Genomic DNA, 17,194 nt, shown 5'->3' with positions numbered 1-17,194 from the left:
AATCCCCCCCCCCCCCCCCCGAGTTGCCTTGTTAAATAAAGCTTACATTATTTTTTATCATGTTGACACAAATATTTCCTGTACCCCATTACCAACAGATGATCTGTCCTCAAGCAGTGAAAATTGGATGGGTTTATTTCTGGAAAGCGATGGTGCAGTACTGAGGCCTGGTGGGGAGAAGAGGACAGTGGAATGCACACCACAGTAGATGATAATCCACTCAGAGCTGATAATCCATCTACCCTTCCCTATTTCCCACTGTTTTCCCTCCCTCAAGCTTCATTTCCTCAGATGACTAATTCAGGCATTAATAGAGTCTTTCACTCAACTGAAACATCTACAGCTGCTCCTGAATTCACTATCTTGGCTCTGGCCTATACATCCAAATACATCTCACGGTATAGTTAAAATTCAATAGATATTCTTGGATTGTAAGGTTATTGCCTCTTGAGAACGTTATAGCCTATAATATACACTTCAGGGCTGAGTTAAAACCCATGTTGATTTAAGCTACCAAGTGACACTTGTAATCATAAGGGCAAGTAAACTGCTTCTACAGTAGAGGGACTATGGTTTCTGTAGCACTGGGCATTTAAAAGCTGAAAAAAGGGCATGGACGCTTCCATCAGAACGGAGACGTCCATACGTGAGAGCACAATCCTCGCATTCGCTGATGCCATTTCCTTAATGCAAGGCTCCTCAATATGTCCATTGATCTCTGTCAGCCATAAAACCAAATAAAACTGTCGGACACCAGATGTAGAGGAGGGAAAAAAAAACGTTACCACATAGTTAGCCAAAATATTTTATAGACTGTGCCACACGAAATATGATGTTTTACCTTGCAGCTCAAAATCCTTTGCACTCCTGTGCTAGAAAAGTGGAACAATATTACATCATATGCCATTCCAGGCTTTTAATACACACCTGTTAATACATAAAGCCTACTTGTTGCAGTGTGTGCCTACGTCCTTTCAGCTTCATCATGTGAAAGTTTTTTCTTTCTGAAAACATTCCCCCATGTTTCTTTAAGAACAGGAAAGGGCCTAGTTCATGTGAAGCCTTGTTCAGCTAAATGAATTCCCTGCTGCTCTTATGGCCTCCGAACCACAATTCAAAGCTGAGCATGACCACAGCAACCACACGTTGATTTAAGGTCATTCAATTATCCTTCACCATAACAGCTCTCAGTAACTTTAACCCTGCCTACACAGACCTATCAGTTAAGACCTTGATGAGTAATACAAGTGATTACTTCATTATAAAATCAACACCAATCAAAATTTGGTTGAGAGGCACAATGCTTGACGCAGAAGCTGGGTGTGTGACATCATTCACAATCTCACTCATAAGTCATATAAATGTATACTCGGAGCAGAGAAACTGACTTTTCCATCCAACAGCCACTCCCAAATCAGTTTTCATCAGCCAAAATGATTATTCCAATTCCACTTAGATATTGCCTGCCAAAATGGCTAGTAGACAAATGTAACAGCCACAGTCAATGTTCTCACCAGTGAATGCTGTTCATGTACATTTGCTAAATCTGACTTGGATCTCTATGGCTCACCATTGAAGGACACAGAAAGCATTTGTCCTCCTGTTCTTGGCTGTGCTTGTGGACATATACCAGGAGCAGCTTGCTATGACTTACTATGAACAGGAGTAATGAGGCATTACAATCACACCAGAAGCCTCATGCCTCAGATGCCTCAAGCAGCCTTCATAAATCACAACATGAGCTAATCTAGAGTCTAGACTACTGTTCCAGACATAGTAATGGACTTCTCAACTTCACATTAAAAAATCCTACAGGTAGTACTAAAAACTGAACTACCCATTGACAATGTAATAGAGTTAAATCAATAATTAGATATCAAGGGAGGCCCAACATTATTTTCTATTCAGAAACATTCGTAAGGCAAGTCAGCTTTTTGTGGCTGTTTAACATGCACCTGTAATGCCACATGCTTCAAGAAATTATCCCCTCAGAAATAGCTGAGCGAGTAACAGGGGCTGCTAAAAACACCACATAAAAGCTGGCATGGGGCTGAATTACGACCTGCAATGCGACGAGCCACACTAGGCTGCTGCTGGTTTGTTGGGTGGTTGGTGGGCCCCGGCCTTGGCCGCCCTCCATATGCTGCTGCTGTCAGGTGGCCCTGCATAAGGAATATTATATGGTGTGAGCTCAAGTGTGTGCGTGCATATGTGTTTCAAGTATCTGAGTGAGAAAGTGAGGTTAGGTTTTGAGGAGATCGATGCAGGTGGCACTTCTAACATCCCCTCCCCTACTGCCACCTCCCTCTAGCCCTCCTTTTTCTTTTCTTTTTTTTTTTTTAAAACAGGGACTGATTTTATCTGGGATAACAGGTTTAACAGCCAGACCAATTGAGACTCTCTGTGAAGTTGGCGGCCCCATACATTGCCTTTCATTAGGGATAAGTACAGCCTGATTCCTCTCAGCTGCACTTTAATTCACTGGGAGTTAAAGTTCATTTCAGAGGATTTGGGCTTTTTGCTGACCAAATGGTTAGTACATGGATAGTGTATACTAAGTGGGGAGACTCTAACTTCAATATTTTTCAGTAGTAATCTTTGTTTACTATGCCTACTCACTTGCAACGTGTTGATCTGTAGAAGATGAATCCGACAGACTTATTGGACCTAACTTTTTCTCTAGCGCCGCCAGTGGATTGACCTTTTTGGCTTTTGGGTGAAATATCCCAACAACTATTTGATGCATTGCTATGAAATTTGATACAGATATTAATGGATGAAACCTAATGGTTTAGGTGATCACCTAACTTTTCCGCTACCACCACCAGCCGTCAAAGCATTCACTTATCCTGTGAAATGATTCTGATTTAGACTTAAGCTCTAGTGACATTGATCAAGTGGACCTAAGTTTAGGCTTGGACGGTAAACCAGGGTATTTAGAAATCCCGATGGTATGAATTTCAATACCATCAAAAATACACTTCTGTTTCTATTAAACTGATACAGAAATGCTGTATTGAGGGGATGTATCGTACGTGGATCATGTCGCGTGAAACTGCCTGACTTGATCCTCAACACAACAACGCAATAACCCTCTTCATTTATCCAGCCGTTTGGTCTTGAGAAGTTTCAGCCTTTATTCGGTGACAAACTGTAACACCACTGCACATTTACTGCTAAACTTCACTGCTCACCTTTGCCTCTGCTCTTTTATCTGCTGCTTTTATCAAATTCATTGATAGGACTAAATTTTTTATATTTTCTCATTGAACTGTTGACATTTTATTCATCCGTCACATGATTACACACTCTTTATTCTGAAAAAATGTGCTTAAATGACAAGACACAGAATTCAGAAAAACACAGAATTTGGGAAAAAATAAAAATTTCATAGGGCCCTACCACTTTCAACTGACTAAAAAGAAGAGACTTTTGTTAGAGGATTGCTCTCTTGGGTCAGAACGTATCGTGTTACAAAAATACAGATTAGTAGTAAGTTAGCAAGCTAATCTGAATGCTGAACTTGCAATATTTAGGTAACAGGTAAGTAACATCTAATGTTGGGTATTTAGAGAAACGTATCAGCAGTGCAACTAATAATGACATAAACCGTAATAAAAACATTCCAAAAGGCATCAATAAATGGTTATGATTTGAATGTTTTATTTGCCAATATGGTCATGCTAAAACTAAAGGCTGAAGAAACATGAACATGAAGATCGGAGAGAGCATTGTTATTTTGACCGGCTCTCAGAGTTTCAGCAGTTTGGTCAAATTCTGCATATTCTTGCTGTTAGTTAGTTAGAAGTTTGGCTTCGTACGGACCCAGTAGTAGACCGACTGAAAAAATGTTGATTGGTTCACCACATTGTAACCACTACTGTTATGAAAGATGCAAGATTGGAAGTTTGGAAAATTCGCTAGACAGTTTTGAGGTCATTCCAAGGTTTATTATGCAAGTCTAATTGTTCACAATCTTGAACAGTGCCATCGCTGCAATTAGTAAATCATGCAATTCTTGCACAATACTGGCCCCACTTTGATTGAAGAGTGTGGCCAGGAATTATACACTGGATCATTAAAAACTGAGGAAGCAAAGACATTTCAGTCTAATTTGATACATCCAAGGTCTCACACACAACACCAAATGGCCAGTAAAAGTAAAAGCCAAGGCTGGCAGGGAGAGGATGTCATGGCAGTGTACTTTCCCCAGTGAAAGCCCCTTGTTGCCCACTGTGAGAAGCCAGAGCCTTTGTGGTGAGACTGAAGGAAACATGAGCTACAGTATGCACTGTGGGCCAACTCATCAGGAGAGGTGCTGGGTCTTCACAGACATCCAGTGCCTCTCCAAATCCCCTATGATCACCTGGCAGTCAAATACGCTTGCTTAAGCATGAACAGGCTGCACAATGACAAACGTGTTTGTGTGTGCGTGCATGTGTGACAGTAAAAGTGAGAGAGGTGGAGAAAACGGGAGAGAGGGATGCAAAATGTGTGCATATACTCCAAAGCTACACTTCTCTCTTGTCAGTCACCAGAGAGACAAATCCAAAGCTAACTTTTAAATTGGTAATGGAAAAGCTGATCCAAGAATCTATATAACAAAACTACTGAAGGCTGACAAAGAAAGAGACAGCACTTTTTCTCAGACCACTCTTTTCACTATCTCTATGTCTCTGTTCTGCGCATTCACTAAGGTCTTCTGCTTCCCACTTTATTTCATATTTCCTTAAAACTTCAAAAGCTTTTACAACTCTGCTCAGCGTCTGCTCTGAGAACAGAACTTCTTGGAAAGGGGGGTTGTTGGAGTGACATCAACGCTGAGGAGCAGTCCCAAAACAAACATCAATACAGTCAAATTAAATGCTACCACCTGGTGAAGTGCATCTTTTGGCTTCCCCAGTGACCCAGTGTGTCACTCTTGGGCTCAGTTTTCACCTTAAGGAGAGGAACTGTCTGTCTGAATGTCTGTCACCGACATACTGTGAGCACATGTAATCTTTAATACATATGTGTTGGTACAAATGGTGTTTCTACAGGGGAACATACTTAGAATAAATTCTCTCAGCCTTTCAATTCACTGTCCATCCAGGACAATTTCTTGTTTTTTCTTCACCCACGTCCACAGAGACAACTAAGCAAGACTGTGGCAGCTGAACTGCGAGGGTCATCAACACAACAGAAAACAAATCAATGTATTCTAGGGCTGTAACGATTACGTCACTGATGAGTTGTGATAATAACAATAACAGACATTACTTTACTTAAAACCTTAAATGTTTCTCACATGTATTTATTTCAATATTGAGTAATATGAAATATGATAATCAAATGTATTTCTGCATCAGTGTGGGGCAAAGAAAACAACTGAAACCATTACATACGACAGACAGTCAAAGATTGTCTGTAATGTTGATTCAGCTGTTTTCTCGCTCATAAGTTAAATAAACAGAAAATATGAAACGGACGAACGTTAGATGACGCACGGTGTAACCTTATATTACCGTGACAGCAGCGGAACAGAAATTACTTTTAACATGAAGGCAATAAAGAAATACTAGAAAATACATTTTAACGGACTACGTGTGCCGTGCTTGTGCGGTGACAGAAAGTAAACAGCATTTGCGGTGCTGCTGTCAGTGCTCCGGGATACTTTCGCTTCATGTCTACAAACCTGCTTATCATCATTCTTCCAGGAGCAAACTGTCAGGTTTTGTTAATTAGATTTTGACTGTAGCGACATACAGGTCAGGACGCAAGACAGCCATACCTCATACTTAAGACAGACAGGGTCAAATATGAGTCACTTTAAACCTGAAATGGCAGGTTCAGAAACAACAACCCTGCACAATTCACCCAGCCCCATTATCATTATGATCTACAGGCAAGAGAAACACAGGGAAACAAGCAGGCAACTATTAGAAAATAAAAGAATTGCTTCTAACATGTACAAGTATCAAAAACATCAAGCTAAATTCACATTGGAGGTGAGGAAAATTAGATTAAGTGGAAATATTCCTGTTAAAGACGGTACAATTATCGTGGGTATTTTCTGTTCACATATTTTGAGGTATGATCGCAATGCCATCACATAGTCTAACATCTATTCAAATCACACCGAGATAAGGACTCCAGGTGCATACTGTTACTGGACATGTACATACTGTAGTTTATCAAAGGCTTGCTTACAGCAAAGAATAACAGAATACTTTCTTAACGTGGCAAGGAGACTCTGTGGGAGATTGTGAGTGTTATTTTTAAGGGCTGTTCCAGGCTGAAAGAAACGCCACGGGAGGGCATTGATCTGGAAGGCTCTCTGGAGATGAGAAACATCAAGTGATTGTCAGAAAGAAAAATAACATCCGTTTGACATCTGAATCCACTATGTAAGGTAGGCAGGGCGGGGGGAGGAGGGGAGATCAAACACACAGCTAGCGGTCTCTTATTGGGAGCAGAGAGCACAGGGAGTCAGGTTCTGTCTACAGACACACTCACACACCACAATGAATGAAGGCCTTGTGGTTCCCTACGTGGCCAGCTAACCGCTGTACAGTAGATACAATGTTGCCTGGAGAAGAAGTCAGGAAAAGTCAAAACCATCTGCAGCTCTTTGACATGTTTAAATCTAAACTAATGGGGGGAAATCATTTCCCAAGATAGTGCTCTTGCACAGGTTTTCTGCAGGCACGTTGACTGTAAGGTGTGAGAGAGAGGGCACATGGTGTGTAGGGGTGTGTGTGTGTGTGCGCTTGCATCAAGGGTTTTCCAGATGATGACTACTGAACACACAGTGATGGTGTGAACGGTGAAGATAATTATTTTTTCAAAGATGAATCGACTCATTAATTTGTTGCTTTATCAACCAGATGGAAAACAGGACATGAGCTACTCATTCATTCTTTACAGGGCCATTCTTAAATATCAAAATGAGCCCAACAAGGCAAGTAAAGACAGAGACATATTTACATACAGAACACCACAAGTGCAAGGAGTGGCGTAGTGGATAAGACACTTGCCTTTGGTGTTATCAACCAGATGGAAAACAGGACATGAGCTACTCATTCATTCTTTACAGGGCCATTCTTAAATATCAAAATGAGCCCAACAAGGCAAGTAAAGACATATTTACATACACCTCTGACATGTATAGCAACTGTAAGTCAGCTAAAGTAATGTAGAGAGGAAATAAACAACAAAAACAAAGTTCATTAAAATATTTTCAATGATAAAAGTAAAGCCAATCCCCATGATGGCAAACACTACACACAGACCCATACTGCACACCTACTGTAAGACCATCTTATTTCTCCCCAAGCTTTTCCCTCATCCCTTTTCTATTGTCCTCCCCCTTTTGTCACCGTTCTCTTCATTCTATTGGCTTATTTGTGTCCTTCCTCTGCCTTTCCATTCCTCCTTGTTATCTTCTGTTATCTCTCTATTTTGATAGCTTTTGATAACTTGCACATTGAAAGACTCTAGATTCATCTCTTGTCCATCACTTTCAAATCCTCCATTTCCCAGCATATCCACCTCCAAACTCTGAGCCTTACTCCTCTACTTTCCTTTCTTGTCCTCTCTTCAACTCTCTTTACCTCTCTTGGGGACATCCCCAATGAGTCATCCTCTGTCTGGTGCAAAGACAAGGATATGGCGATGTTTTTTCATCTCCTTAGACAGCATTGTCTTATTTTCCTCTCCTTGTGTTTCAAACCATCTGAGAAACTGTTGCAGTTATTACTCAATGACTCGGTTTTTCTGTTTTCCCCACTGACCGCTGAAGAAGTGGCTCATCCATCACTTTAAATACCCTCTGATGCACTGCCCGCAAAAGGCTGCAATCCTCTTCATAAAGTACAATACATGACACTACACATACACTCACACACACACAGAATGTATACAGACAGCCAAGCATGCATACACACAGGAGGTACACACCCTAACCTTTCTGAAATCAGAAAAAAAAACATTTTATAAATGTTTTTCTCCCTCACTTTGGTATGCATTTTTACTCGGTTACCTATAATGCTATCCACAGGTGATTGTAGAAAGTAAAATGTCCTTCAATTTACTGTAGTTGACTATGTACTTTAGCCACCACAATGACATGTACATTGCCTATGCAGAGAATGCAAAGAAATTTGACAACACCACACCTGAAAATAGATTAGAGTACTCAGCCTATAGTGGTTTTCTGCACACCACACTTATATGCTACTCAAGATTTATACTGTTCAGTGACATCACGTTTGGAGGCCTTCTCAGGATTCTTCTAAAGTTCCAACAAATTGGGATTTTTTTTTGACCCCCAGAAACAACTTCCTCTGAAATATCAAAATAATATTTTCTGTTGTGTCAGCACAGCAGCCTTACTAAACTGTGCTGCAGACATGCAGTCAAACAATATTTCTTGAGTGATCATCATAAAGAACATGTAGAGTATATTTGGCACCAGCTGACCCCAGTATTTGCAAAAAGAGAAAATATTTTGAGAAACACGAGTAATGTGTGTTGGGATTAAAGCAAGAGTTGATTAAAAATGCACAAAATAGATATACAGAGAAAAACATGTGACATAAATTAAGTGTGAAATTCATATGATCCACGATTGGGTTTCACTTCACTGGGTGTCCCTTCAATCCTAATCATTTAAAAAAAGGGGCCAACATTAAATAAGCCTATTTAAAGCCTATGAACTATTTTTGACTAAACTGGAAATAAACACTTTGCACCTCTTGCATGTAGACTGGGGTTTTTTTGATTTGGTCAGATTTACAAAGGGAAAAAAAGGTGGGTATATTGTTTTCCCCCCCATTTACCTTTCAATTCAATTGCAGTTACCGATCTTATAATTCAAGTTCACAAGGGGAACTCTAACTGCGTCTGTGCTCACACAAATTTCCATCCGTATTGCAAGTGCTACAAACTCACCAGTATGCAGGCATCTGGATCAGTTTCCCATAGAGTGCAGTGCTGAAGGAAGGGATGATGGGGGTGAGAGGCAGGAAACCCCCTGTACTGTCCAGGCATGTCAAGCCTGCCTGGAACCCAAACACCTGGAAGAAAGACAGAAAGGGAGAGAGAGTGAGAGAGATGATGGGAAGGAGAGAGGTGAAGGGGAAGACAGGGAAGAAAAAACAGACAAGGAAATTCAGCAATGTATAGATCAAACCATTTACTGGATCCACAGAAAAAAAAACATGTCAGCTCTCATTGAGTTCACACAGCTTCTGAAAAGAAAACACAGAAGCACAAAGCCAGTGCTGATGTTCTCTCATTTCTATAGCCATTAAACCAATTTGAGCTTTCTTCAGCAGGCCCTGGCTCATACAGAGACACAAGAAAGACAAAATAATCTTATCATCCTTGTTTACTGTACAAACAGCTGTCAGCAAGTTCAGTCTTAGAGGCACAGTCAGAAATATCTTTATTCTGAAACCTCAAGAAAATGCTTATGTACTTTATGTACATTAAGCTACACACAGCTGCGAGTTTTATTTTTCCTGTGATAGTTTTTCAAGGCATAATTCATTACATAGCAGAAGTGAAGTGACGACTGTATGCGATTTAATGAGAATACATATTACTAAGTCTCGATTAAATTGCGTCTGGCTAAAAAACATTGCAGGTACATTGTGCAGTTCACTAGCACAGATATGTTTACCAACTAACAAGTACAGACTGAACAGAAGTTTTTTTTTATAAATAAGCATACATACCAACATTAATAACAAAGGACAGAGAAGATGGAAACAGAAAACACTGCTGACTAGCTCTATTAATTAATGTAAGACACAACACACACATACAGATCAAAATGATCAGGTCCAGATCACATTATTTCAGGAAGAGATTTTTAGGCTCACTGACCTTAATGTGGTGTGTTTTAGTGATCTAATCATATTCTCATTATCTAAGCTCCTGGTAGCCACACTGCCAGACACCAAGTACTGCAACCGTAATGTTTACATATAGTGAACATGGTGGATGACGTCCTGTTTAATATGGGAGGTAGTGGATGATGGCCAGGCTCAGCTGTCCCCCATGTAGCTACTGTATATGCACAGAGCAGCATTCATTCAATTCCTGCAAGTTAAGGTCTACCAAACCAGAGCAGACATACGAAACTTTGGAAAAAAACTAAAATGACAATTTGTTTTACATTAATATTACATACCTGAAAGTATATCAAGCTGAATTGTGTGATTGCCAGATATAGATGTAAACATAATAAAAATCCCACTTTGAAATGCAAGCTATGGGCCATATAGCATATGATTCACTGCTGATCCACTGCTTCCTCTGAGAGACTATATTTCAAATTCTGTTCTCCTTTCAGCAGCCCAAAGCAACTAGTTATTAAAAAGGCCAAGTTTTCAATGATGATCGGTCTATTTCAATCTTCTGCCTCCTTGTTAAGCAAACAGGCTGACTTTGAGTTCTTGTATACAACCATGGAAAAGTGAAACAATGACTAACCACTACCCTCAAGACAGACACCTTAGTTTTGACAGCCAGTGTCAATAAAACGCAGATTAAGATAAGCCTTGGTTTATACCTGTTTCAAATCACTTCCTGAAGTGGGTGAATTGCAGCCAGAATGACCTCAACCCTGTCATGATCCCACTGCCAAAATCCAGAGTTAGAATTAGTGGCCTAGGCAGACACAAATACTGATTGGCTGATTGGTCAGAATGATCCTTGGCCACTGATCAGTTAACTGTTAACCCTGCAGTGACCCTGTGATAAGGACTACCAGCATGACATCCAGCAAACATCCTGCCTTAAAAAAAACACACCCAGGCCATACCCGGCCAGACTGGGCCATCCCAGATCTGTTATCCAGTCTTCCTAAAAGGTGGATAAGCTGAATTTGCAAAAGCCTACTAGTTCTGTGTACTCCAAGGGACATCTGAGCCTTCGTGTAAACTATAAATATAAGGTTAAAACCTTATTATTTCTAGTTTATTTATAGGTCAATTTGAAAAGAAAAATAGGAGACATAAACGTACCTTAGTTTAGATACTGTAGCCATCGGATATAGCTTTACACTCACTGTATTTAAAACTTATCAAATAGGAAAATCATAATAATTTCTAAATGTTTTGCTAACTAAATAAACTAAAAAGCATTATACAGTATATACATTATAGTAGAGCTTTTCAACTTTTAAATGTTATGGAAATGGTATAACAAATTGTACGAGCAGTACGTATGGATGAGACCGGCTAGCTCGGTGAACTGTGACCGTCAATTGTGCTCCTCCCGGGGGAGAGCGAGGCATACAGCCTAGGAGAGGGAATCTACCTGCTGCACGCGGCCCAGGCAGAGAAAGCAGGCGTCATGGCAGTTGACTGCCAGCATCAGGTACGAGCCAAGTCATGCAAGACTTTCTAGAAGACATCTCGAGGTTAGCTAGCGACACCGGATGGTGAACTAATAATCGCTGTAATGACAATTTTAATAACTCGGGGCTCAGTGAAAAAAGGAGATCAGCAGTGCACGCACAAGGGTTTTATTGGGGAGGTCGCTGTGCGCACACTACCCCCTGACTGATCTCTTGGCCAGTGATTTAAATCATGTTCTCTAAAAAACCAAAACTTTTGTCTTAAGCCCCAATTTGATGGTAATGGCAACGGTAATAAATGATAACTTAAATTTTTTTAACCATTCAAAACTATACAATCAATACAGTAACAAGCAATATCACAGTTGCACAATACATAGCCTGTAGCATCAATCAGGTAGACCAGAGTTGGACTGGTGCTCATCTGGAAGCTCAGTGCTGAGATTATCTAATGAACAAGTGAAGGGGTCACCAAGGTCATTAAAGGTCATTAGGGTTATTTCAAAGTGGTTGTGGTTGACCTACTGACTTCCGGCTATAGTATATGGAAACAAAAGTGTACAAAGTAGTAGATGTGCATTTTGTGTGAACTTGAAAGTTGTTAGATAACAAGACAAATGTAAAATAAAATATAAAATAGAGACTGATACAAACCTTTGCTGAAAAAAATGGTACTGGGAGTAGAATTATTTTTCCATATAAGTAGTGTATGTATGGTTTTTGTTTTACACTGTACATTATCAAATACCGATATGCTGTTTCCCAAACAGCAATCTAGATTCCCTGATCTTCTGATTGATTTATTTTAATAGCAATTGATATCTGGTTAATTTATTACATCGCAGAATAGATAGGTAAGTAGATCTGACCTTTTTGGAAAAGACAGGTGTAGATTGGTGTAGGATACAGCTCTAACCTAGAAATGACTCTTAGCAGCAAGTTAAAACAAATTATTATTAGATGCACAGGAATCAAATGTGGTTTTTGCCATATGTCCCATTTTTCTTTTTAAGTTTACAGAAAGGACAGCTGGGATTTGAGAGGAATACTGCCGTGCTCACCTTGAGGTAGAGGTGTGCATAGCAGTGATGTAGCAGGTTGTCGGAAGGCTGGCTGAGACTGCTGACAGTGCTGACCAGTTCTGGAGCATACATGGGCACAGAGTGTTCAACATTCACCCTTTCCACCTGGAACTGCACAGAAGGTAGAGGGCGCACCGGCTGAAACACTGGTATGTTGACCGGTCCCGGTGCAGTCTGGGAGATTGAGGATATAAAAGGGGGAAAGGGATTAAAAGTGAGAATGCATGTCACATATATTGCTGTTGTTACAGTCTATATTCAAAATGTCCACATCAGTCTCCCTCATGTATCTCTAGGCTGACTCTCTCTGAGATATCATATTTTAAATAAATCTAAAATTGTGACAAAAATTTAGAATGATTTTTATAATGACTGGATTCAATGGCTGAATTGTAGAATTTTACTATGGACCTACTATGTAGCCAGGATATAGTCTGCACCAATACAATAATACTGATACTAAAAGAGCTATAGAATACAATGAAATCTGCCCCTCCCCTCCTCACTACAAGAATGCAGAATTATATAGATATTTATCCTTTTTGAGATATTCAGATATTTATAAGACACTTTTTAGAAAGATATTTCCCTGTTTGAAGGTGCAGTTAGCACCTAATATGATTTGTTCTCCTCCATAAGTATCTTGGCAATCAATGTTTGTCAAAATCCAAGCTAGCTATCGATTTGCTGCCTGTTAAGTGTACAGACGCTTCCATGTCAGTAGTTGCAGCGTGTACTGTACACAGGAGGTATTTAATGCATTTACAGACTTTTGGCAAAAGTGTCTGATCATCTTTTGTGCATATAATTCTTTCTCTATAAGGAACATCTTATTTTATCTTTGATTTTCCCTCCTTAATTTATGTAATGCAAACACCCATATTAATGACCCTTCAAAAAAGAGGTTCTCAAGGACAAAAAAAGAACAAAGTAGGCCTGTGCGCAATACCTTGCGTCCCATAATGACAGGCATTAGTGTGTGAAGGAGATTGAACTCTGCCATGGAGACAGTGACTGAGACTTGGAGTAGAGTGAGACATGTGAGTCTGGTTGGGATGAATTCCTCTAAGTTTGATATCTCTTCTGGAGTAGCTGGACCATGGCTTTCCTCAACAATTTCTACAGAGACAGTGACACAACAGAAAGAAACATGTTAGCTTTGGAAGTGAAGTGCAGTAAAGGGAGACGTTGAATAGTAAGACTAAACATACTATTACAAAAGCAAGTGATTTTCCTTTGTTTTACCTAGTACGAACCTTGTGATTCTAACCACAAGTATACGACCAGTGGTGCATTATTTGAACAAAAGTGATGGAGTGGGAAAGGCCAAAGACATTTGGATTTGAGGACTAAAGATTGTTTTACAGAGAAAGAGGTTAACTGTAAAGCATACTCATTACTTTGAGTGGGCCCCTCTCCTCTACGCCTGCAGCATTAAAACAAAATAAACGTTTTTTTTCCAAAAAAAAAACACCACCTCATACACTAAATAAAATAAACATCACTATAAAAGTACTGGCATCTCCAAACGATATTCATTACAGTGGCTGTTTCCCAGTAGCTTTGTTTATGAACTATCTCATAAAACCACTTATTCAATCAATAACCAGAAACATCCGGATAGGCAGAAAATCAAGTGAACTAAGTCAACATGGAACAGAGGCTAGCAAGGTCAGCACTTACCAAAGTAAGGAGTGACCAGAGACCTGAGGTATACCAAAACCTGAGCCCTTTGTTAGTGAAGGCCTTGGCTCTGGTCTCAGGACATGGGCTTGTTTCAGTACAGTAAAAAGTTCTGTTGGGCTACATTCCCAGTTCCAAGGTGGGCTCTGAACCTGATCCCAAAGCTGTTTTGCTCTTTGGCCTACCGCCGGAGTCCGCATCAGGTTCATCTGGCACTGCCATGTCCAATCTAATCAATCTAATCAGGGCTCAAGTCAATATCCACAGTCAATTACAAAACATGCAGCTCACATGGTGCATGGAGGCATGATTACAAGCAAATCACTTCATATATGAAACACACAGAAAAGGCAAATATATGATTAAAAGAACAAGTATGCATGCCAACATACACGCTCTGGCACACGCAAACGTATCACGCACACCCTGTATTTCTCTGTCCCACTTAACAGATCCAACTCTAAAAGTCTTGTTACTGTGTTCCTTCTATTGTTCTTAGGCAGTATATAAAAAGCATTCACACAAATGAACAACCTGTTGGAAATTTACAAGTTGGAATCTCCTGCTCTAAATAAGACAAGCTCTTATAAAATACACAGACACTAGCCAATTTGGCTTCCAATCACAGCTGGTTTTGGGGAGGAAAGTGATTCTTTGGGAGCTCTTGGCAAGGAGTGTGTGGGTAGGAGCAGAGAAGAAGATGAGTAGAAAGATAGTCATGTCTTTGACCTCCTGACCTCTACTTCTCTACTGGCAAGCACACAAACACTGCCTCCATGAAGCCAAGGCTGGAGAATAGAGCAGCTGTCATCAAAATCATTTGCAGACAAGACAAAACCTGGACCATCCCAAAGACAGTCCCAAACCAAGATCACTACACTATAGAGTTAAACTCAGTTGATTTTGCCAGTGAAGCTACCAAACTTTCCAAACATACTTTTTTCTCATACATACAACTTATTTACTTTATAAGTAAAAGTACATAATACCAATAAAGGTCAGCTGAAATATACATCTTTTTTGTATTTTCCTACATACCATTTAACCAAATTTATTTAAACCATTTAAACAAACACTTTATAAAATGTTCCTATAGTATCACGCTCGCGTATCTTTTCCAACAGTAAACATGAAGTAATAGTGTAATTAAATTTATTGAAGGTGAGAAGAAGAGGAGAGAGGAGCCAAAGGAGGAGAAGAGAACTTGATTGAGTAAAATACGTCTGGCATGTGTTATTTTATCACCACATCTGTAATAGCTACCCTGGTGAAAAATGTTTCCTCTTTTATCTACTCTCAATTTCTTTTTCCCCCCCGTGGGTCTTACTAGACTGACCCATCCCCAAAAAATGCCAGAGATCACAGACACATATAGAAACAGGAAGAAACACACTGACCTACCCAGCTTTAGTCAAAAGCTCTATAGTAATTACCCCATCATCTATTATCTATTGCAGATGCTGAAACAACCGAAACCTACGGATGTTATCGTTTCGCAAAAATGAGAGTTATTGCTACAGATATTACACACAGACACACATTCCATGTTCTTTCACAACATCCCAGGGATGAGCTCATCAATAGCTGTGCAGGGACGATCACTAACAAAGGTGTTTGGCTTATCCTCCCTCATGTGGTCCAAAAGGTCACTACTTTCATGTACAGCTGTGTGTCGAAAGATGGGTTGTGCAAGGAAATAACAATGTGGTGAGGATACTGTAAAGTGTAAACTGTTACAATTTCTGATCATTGTCAGAATAGAATAGAGAGTAGAAGAGAGGATAATGGAGTTATAGACAAGTGAAGGCAGTGCAGTGAACTATTAGTTGTTAAAGTCAGCCCAATAAAACAACAGGCAGGGGTTCCGGGAAGCAAATGTTAGCATGAGAGGTCTGACCTTGCTGTGGTTTGCAGTAGGGTTCGTACTCGTGGTCCATGGCACAGGTGATCATCTTGAGGATACGGTGAACAGCGCTGCTGTGCAGCCTTATGTCCAGAGGTCCCACCACCAGCCTCTTGATGGATGTCTCTTGAACAGCGGGCACTGCCTCCTCCATATTCACCACCGAGTAGTCCTGAGAGCCTACAAACAGAAATACACATATTTATATATAACATAATTAAAATATATATATACACACTATGTGGTATCACAAACTTGAAGATCCTTCTATCAGTCAGCCAGACAATTTAACACATTTTACGTTTTGTAAGTAAGTGTAACATGTCACCTACTGTATTTAATGTATGGCGCAGTGCGTTTTTTAAATAATATTTAAGGCAGCAATAAATTGTCCCTATTCCCCATTTCTTCTTTGTCAAGTATATAATAATCTTCTCATCTGTTGGGCACAAAACACAATAAAGATGGCAGTGGTGTAATGCAGCAGCAGGGAGCAGCTCACATAGCCGTGAACCACTGGAATGATGAATATTCCAAATGTCCACTTCTCTCACACAGCTGTCCCTTCATTCATCGCAGGCCCCTGTTCCAGAGGTCCACTTAAAAGACTCAGTTCCCGGCAATAAAAAGGGAGAAATTAAAAATAAAAGAAGGGGGTGGGTGAATTGCAGTGAGGGAGGAAGAGGACAAAGGGTCACAACTTACTTTATTCCCATTACATTCCACCACTGCACCAAACATTCTCAGAGAGTCTGAATTTAACGTTTTTTTAGCTGAAAGGACTGGGGGTGAAACTCACTGAATTCTGGAGCTTTATAAAGGGCAATGGGCAATGCCACTTCCCCTTCCCTTCTTCAGTGAGATTTGGCTGCAGTGGATTAGGCCTAATGTCAACCATATGGCTGCAGTTAGAACGGTCAGTGGTATGATGAGGAGGCTGAAATTAGCTGGGATTTAGACGATTTAAAAGTGTCTCCATTTCCCAAGATTAAAAAAAAACGTTTTTAATCTGCAGTGTTACTCTAATGTGAAGTCAATGGTGAGTGTGACCTGGGTAGGTTAGTATTTCAGTTGACTCAGAGTTTATGTTAGTCCCATGGCAATGGAAACTAATTTGTTTGGTTGACACTGGATCTGGTCCGCGTCCGAAAAGAAGAGAAACACTGACAGAAGAGAAGC

At 40.1% G+C, this 17,194-nt stretch overlaps 1 protein-coding gene across 16 annotated transcripts in view; it reads right to left on the bottom strand.

Moving 5' to 3' along the window:
• LOC123969008 (vacuolar protein sorting-associated protein 13B-like) overlaps positions 1 to 17,194 on the bottom strand; it is a 324,425-nt gene that overhangs the window by 259,988 nt on the left and 47,243 nt on the right. For all 16 annotated transcript variants that reach the window (XR_006824601.1, XR_006824600.1, XR_006824602.1 and 13 more), the window contains exons 13-16: positions 16,010 to 16,195; positions 13,379 to 13,548; positions 12,409 to 12,603; positions 8,932 to 9,056 (exon numbers count right to left, since the gene is read on the bottom strand). Coding sequence is in view for 9 of the 16 variants with exons in the window: in XM_046046088.1 (XP_045902044.1) it covers positions 8,932 to 9,056; positions 12,409 to 12,603; positions 13,379 to 13,548; positions 16,010 to 16,195 (676 nt within the window). In the remaining 7 variants the exon portion in view is untranslated. The remainder of the gene's footprint in view (positions 1 to 8,931; positions 9,057 to 12,408; positions 12,604 to 13,378; positions 13,549 to 16,009; positions 16,196 to 17,194) is intronic.

This window comes from Micropterus dolomieu, linkage group LG03, assembly GCF_021292245.1.
Source record: "Micropterus dolomieu isolate WLL.071019.BEF.003 ecotype Adirondacks linkage group LG03, ASM2129224v1, whole genome shotgun sequence".
Classification (NCBI taxonomy): Eukaryota; Metazoa; Chordata; class Actinopteri; order Centrarchiformes; family Centrarchidae; genus Micropterus; species Micropterus dolomieu.
Note: the sequence above shows the minus strand (reverse complement) of the source record. Positions and strands in the feature narration are given on the sequence as shown.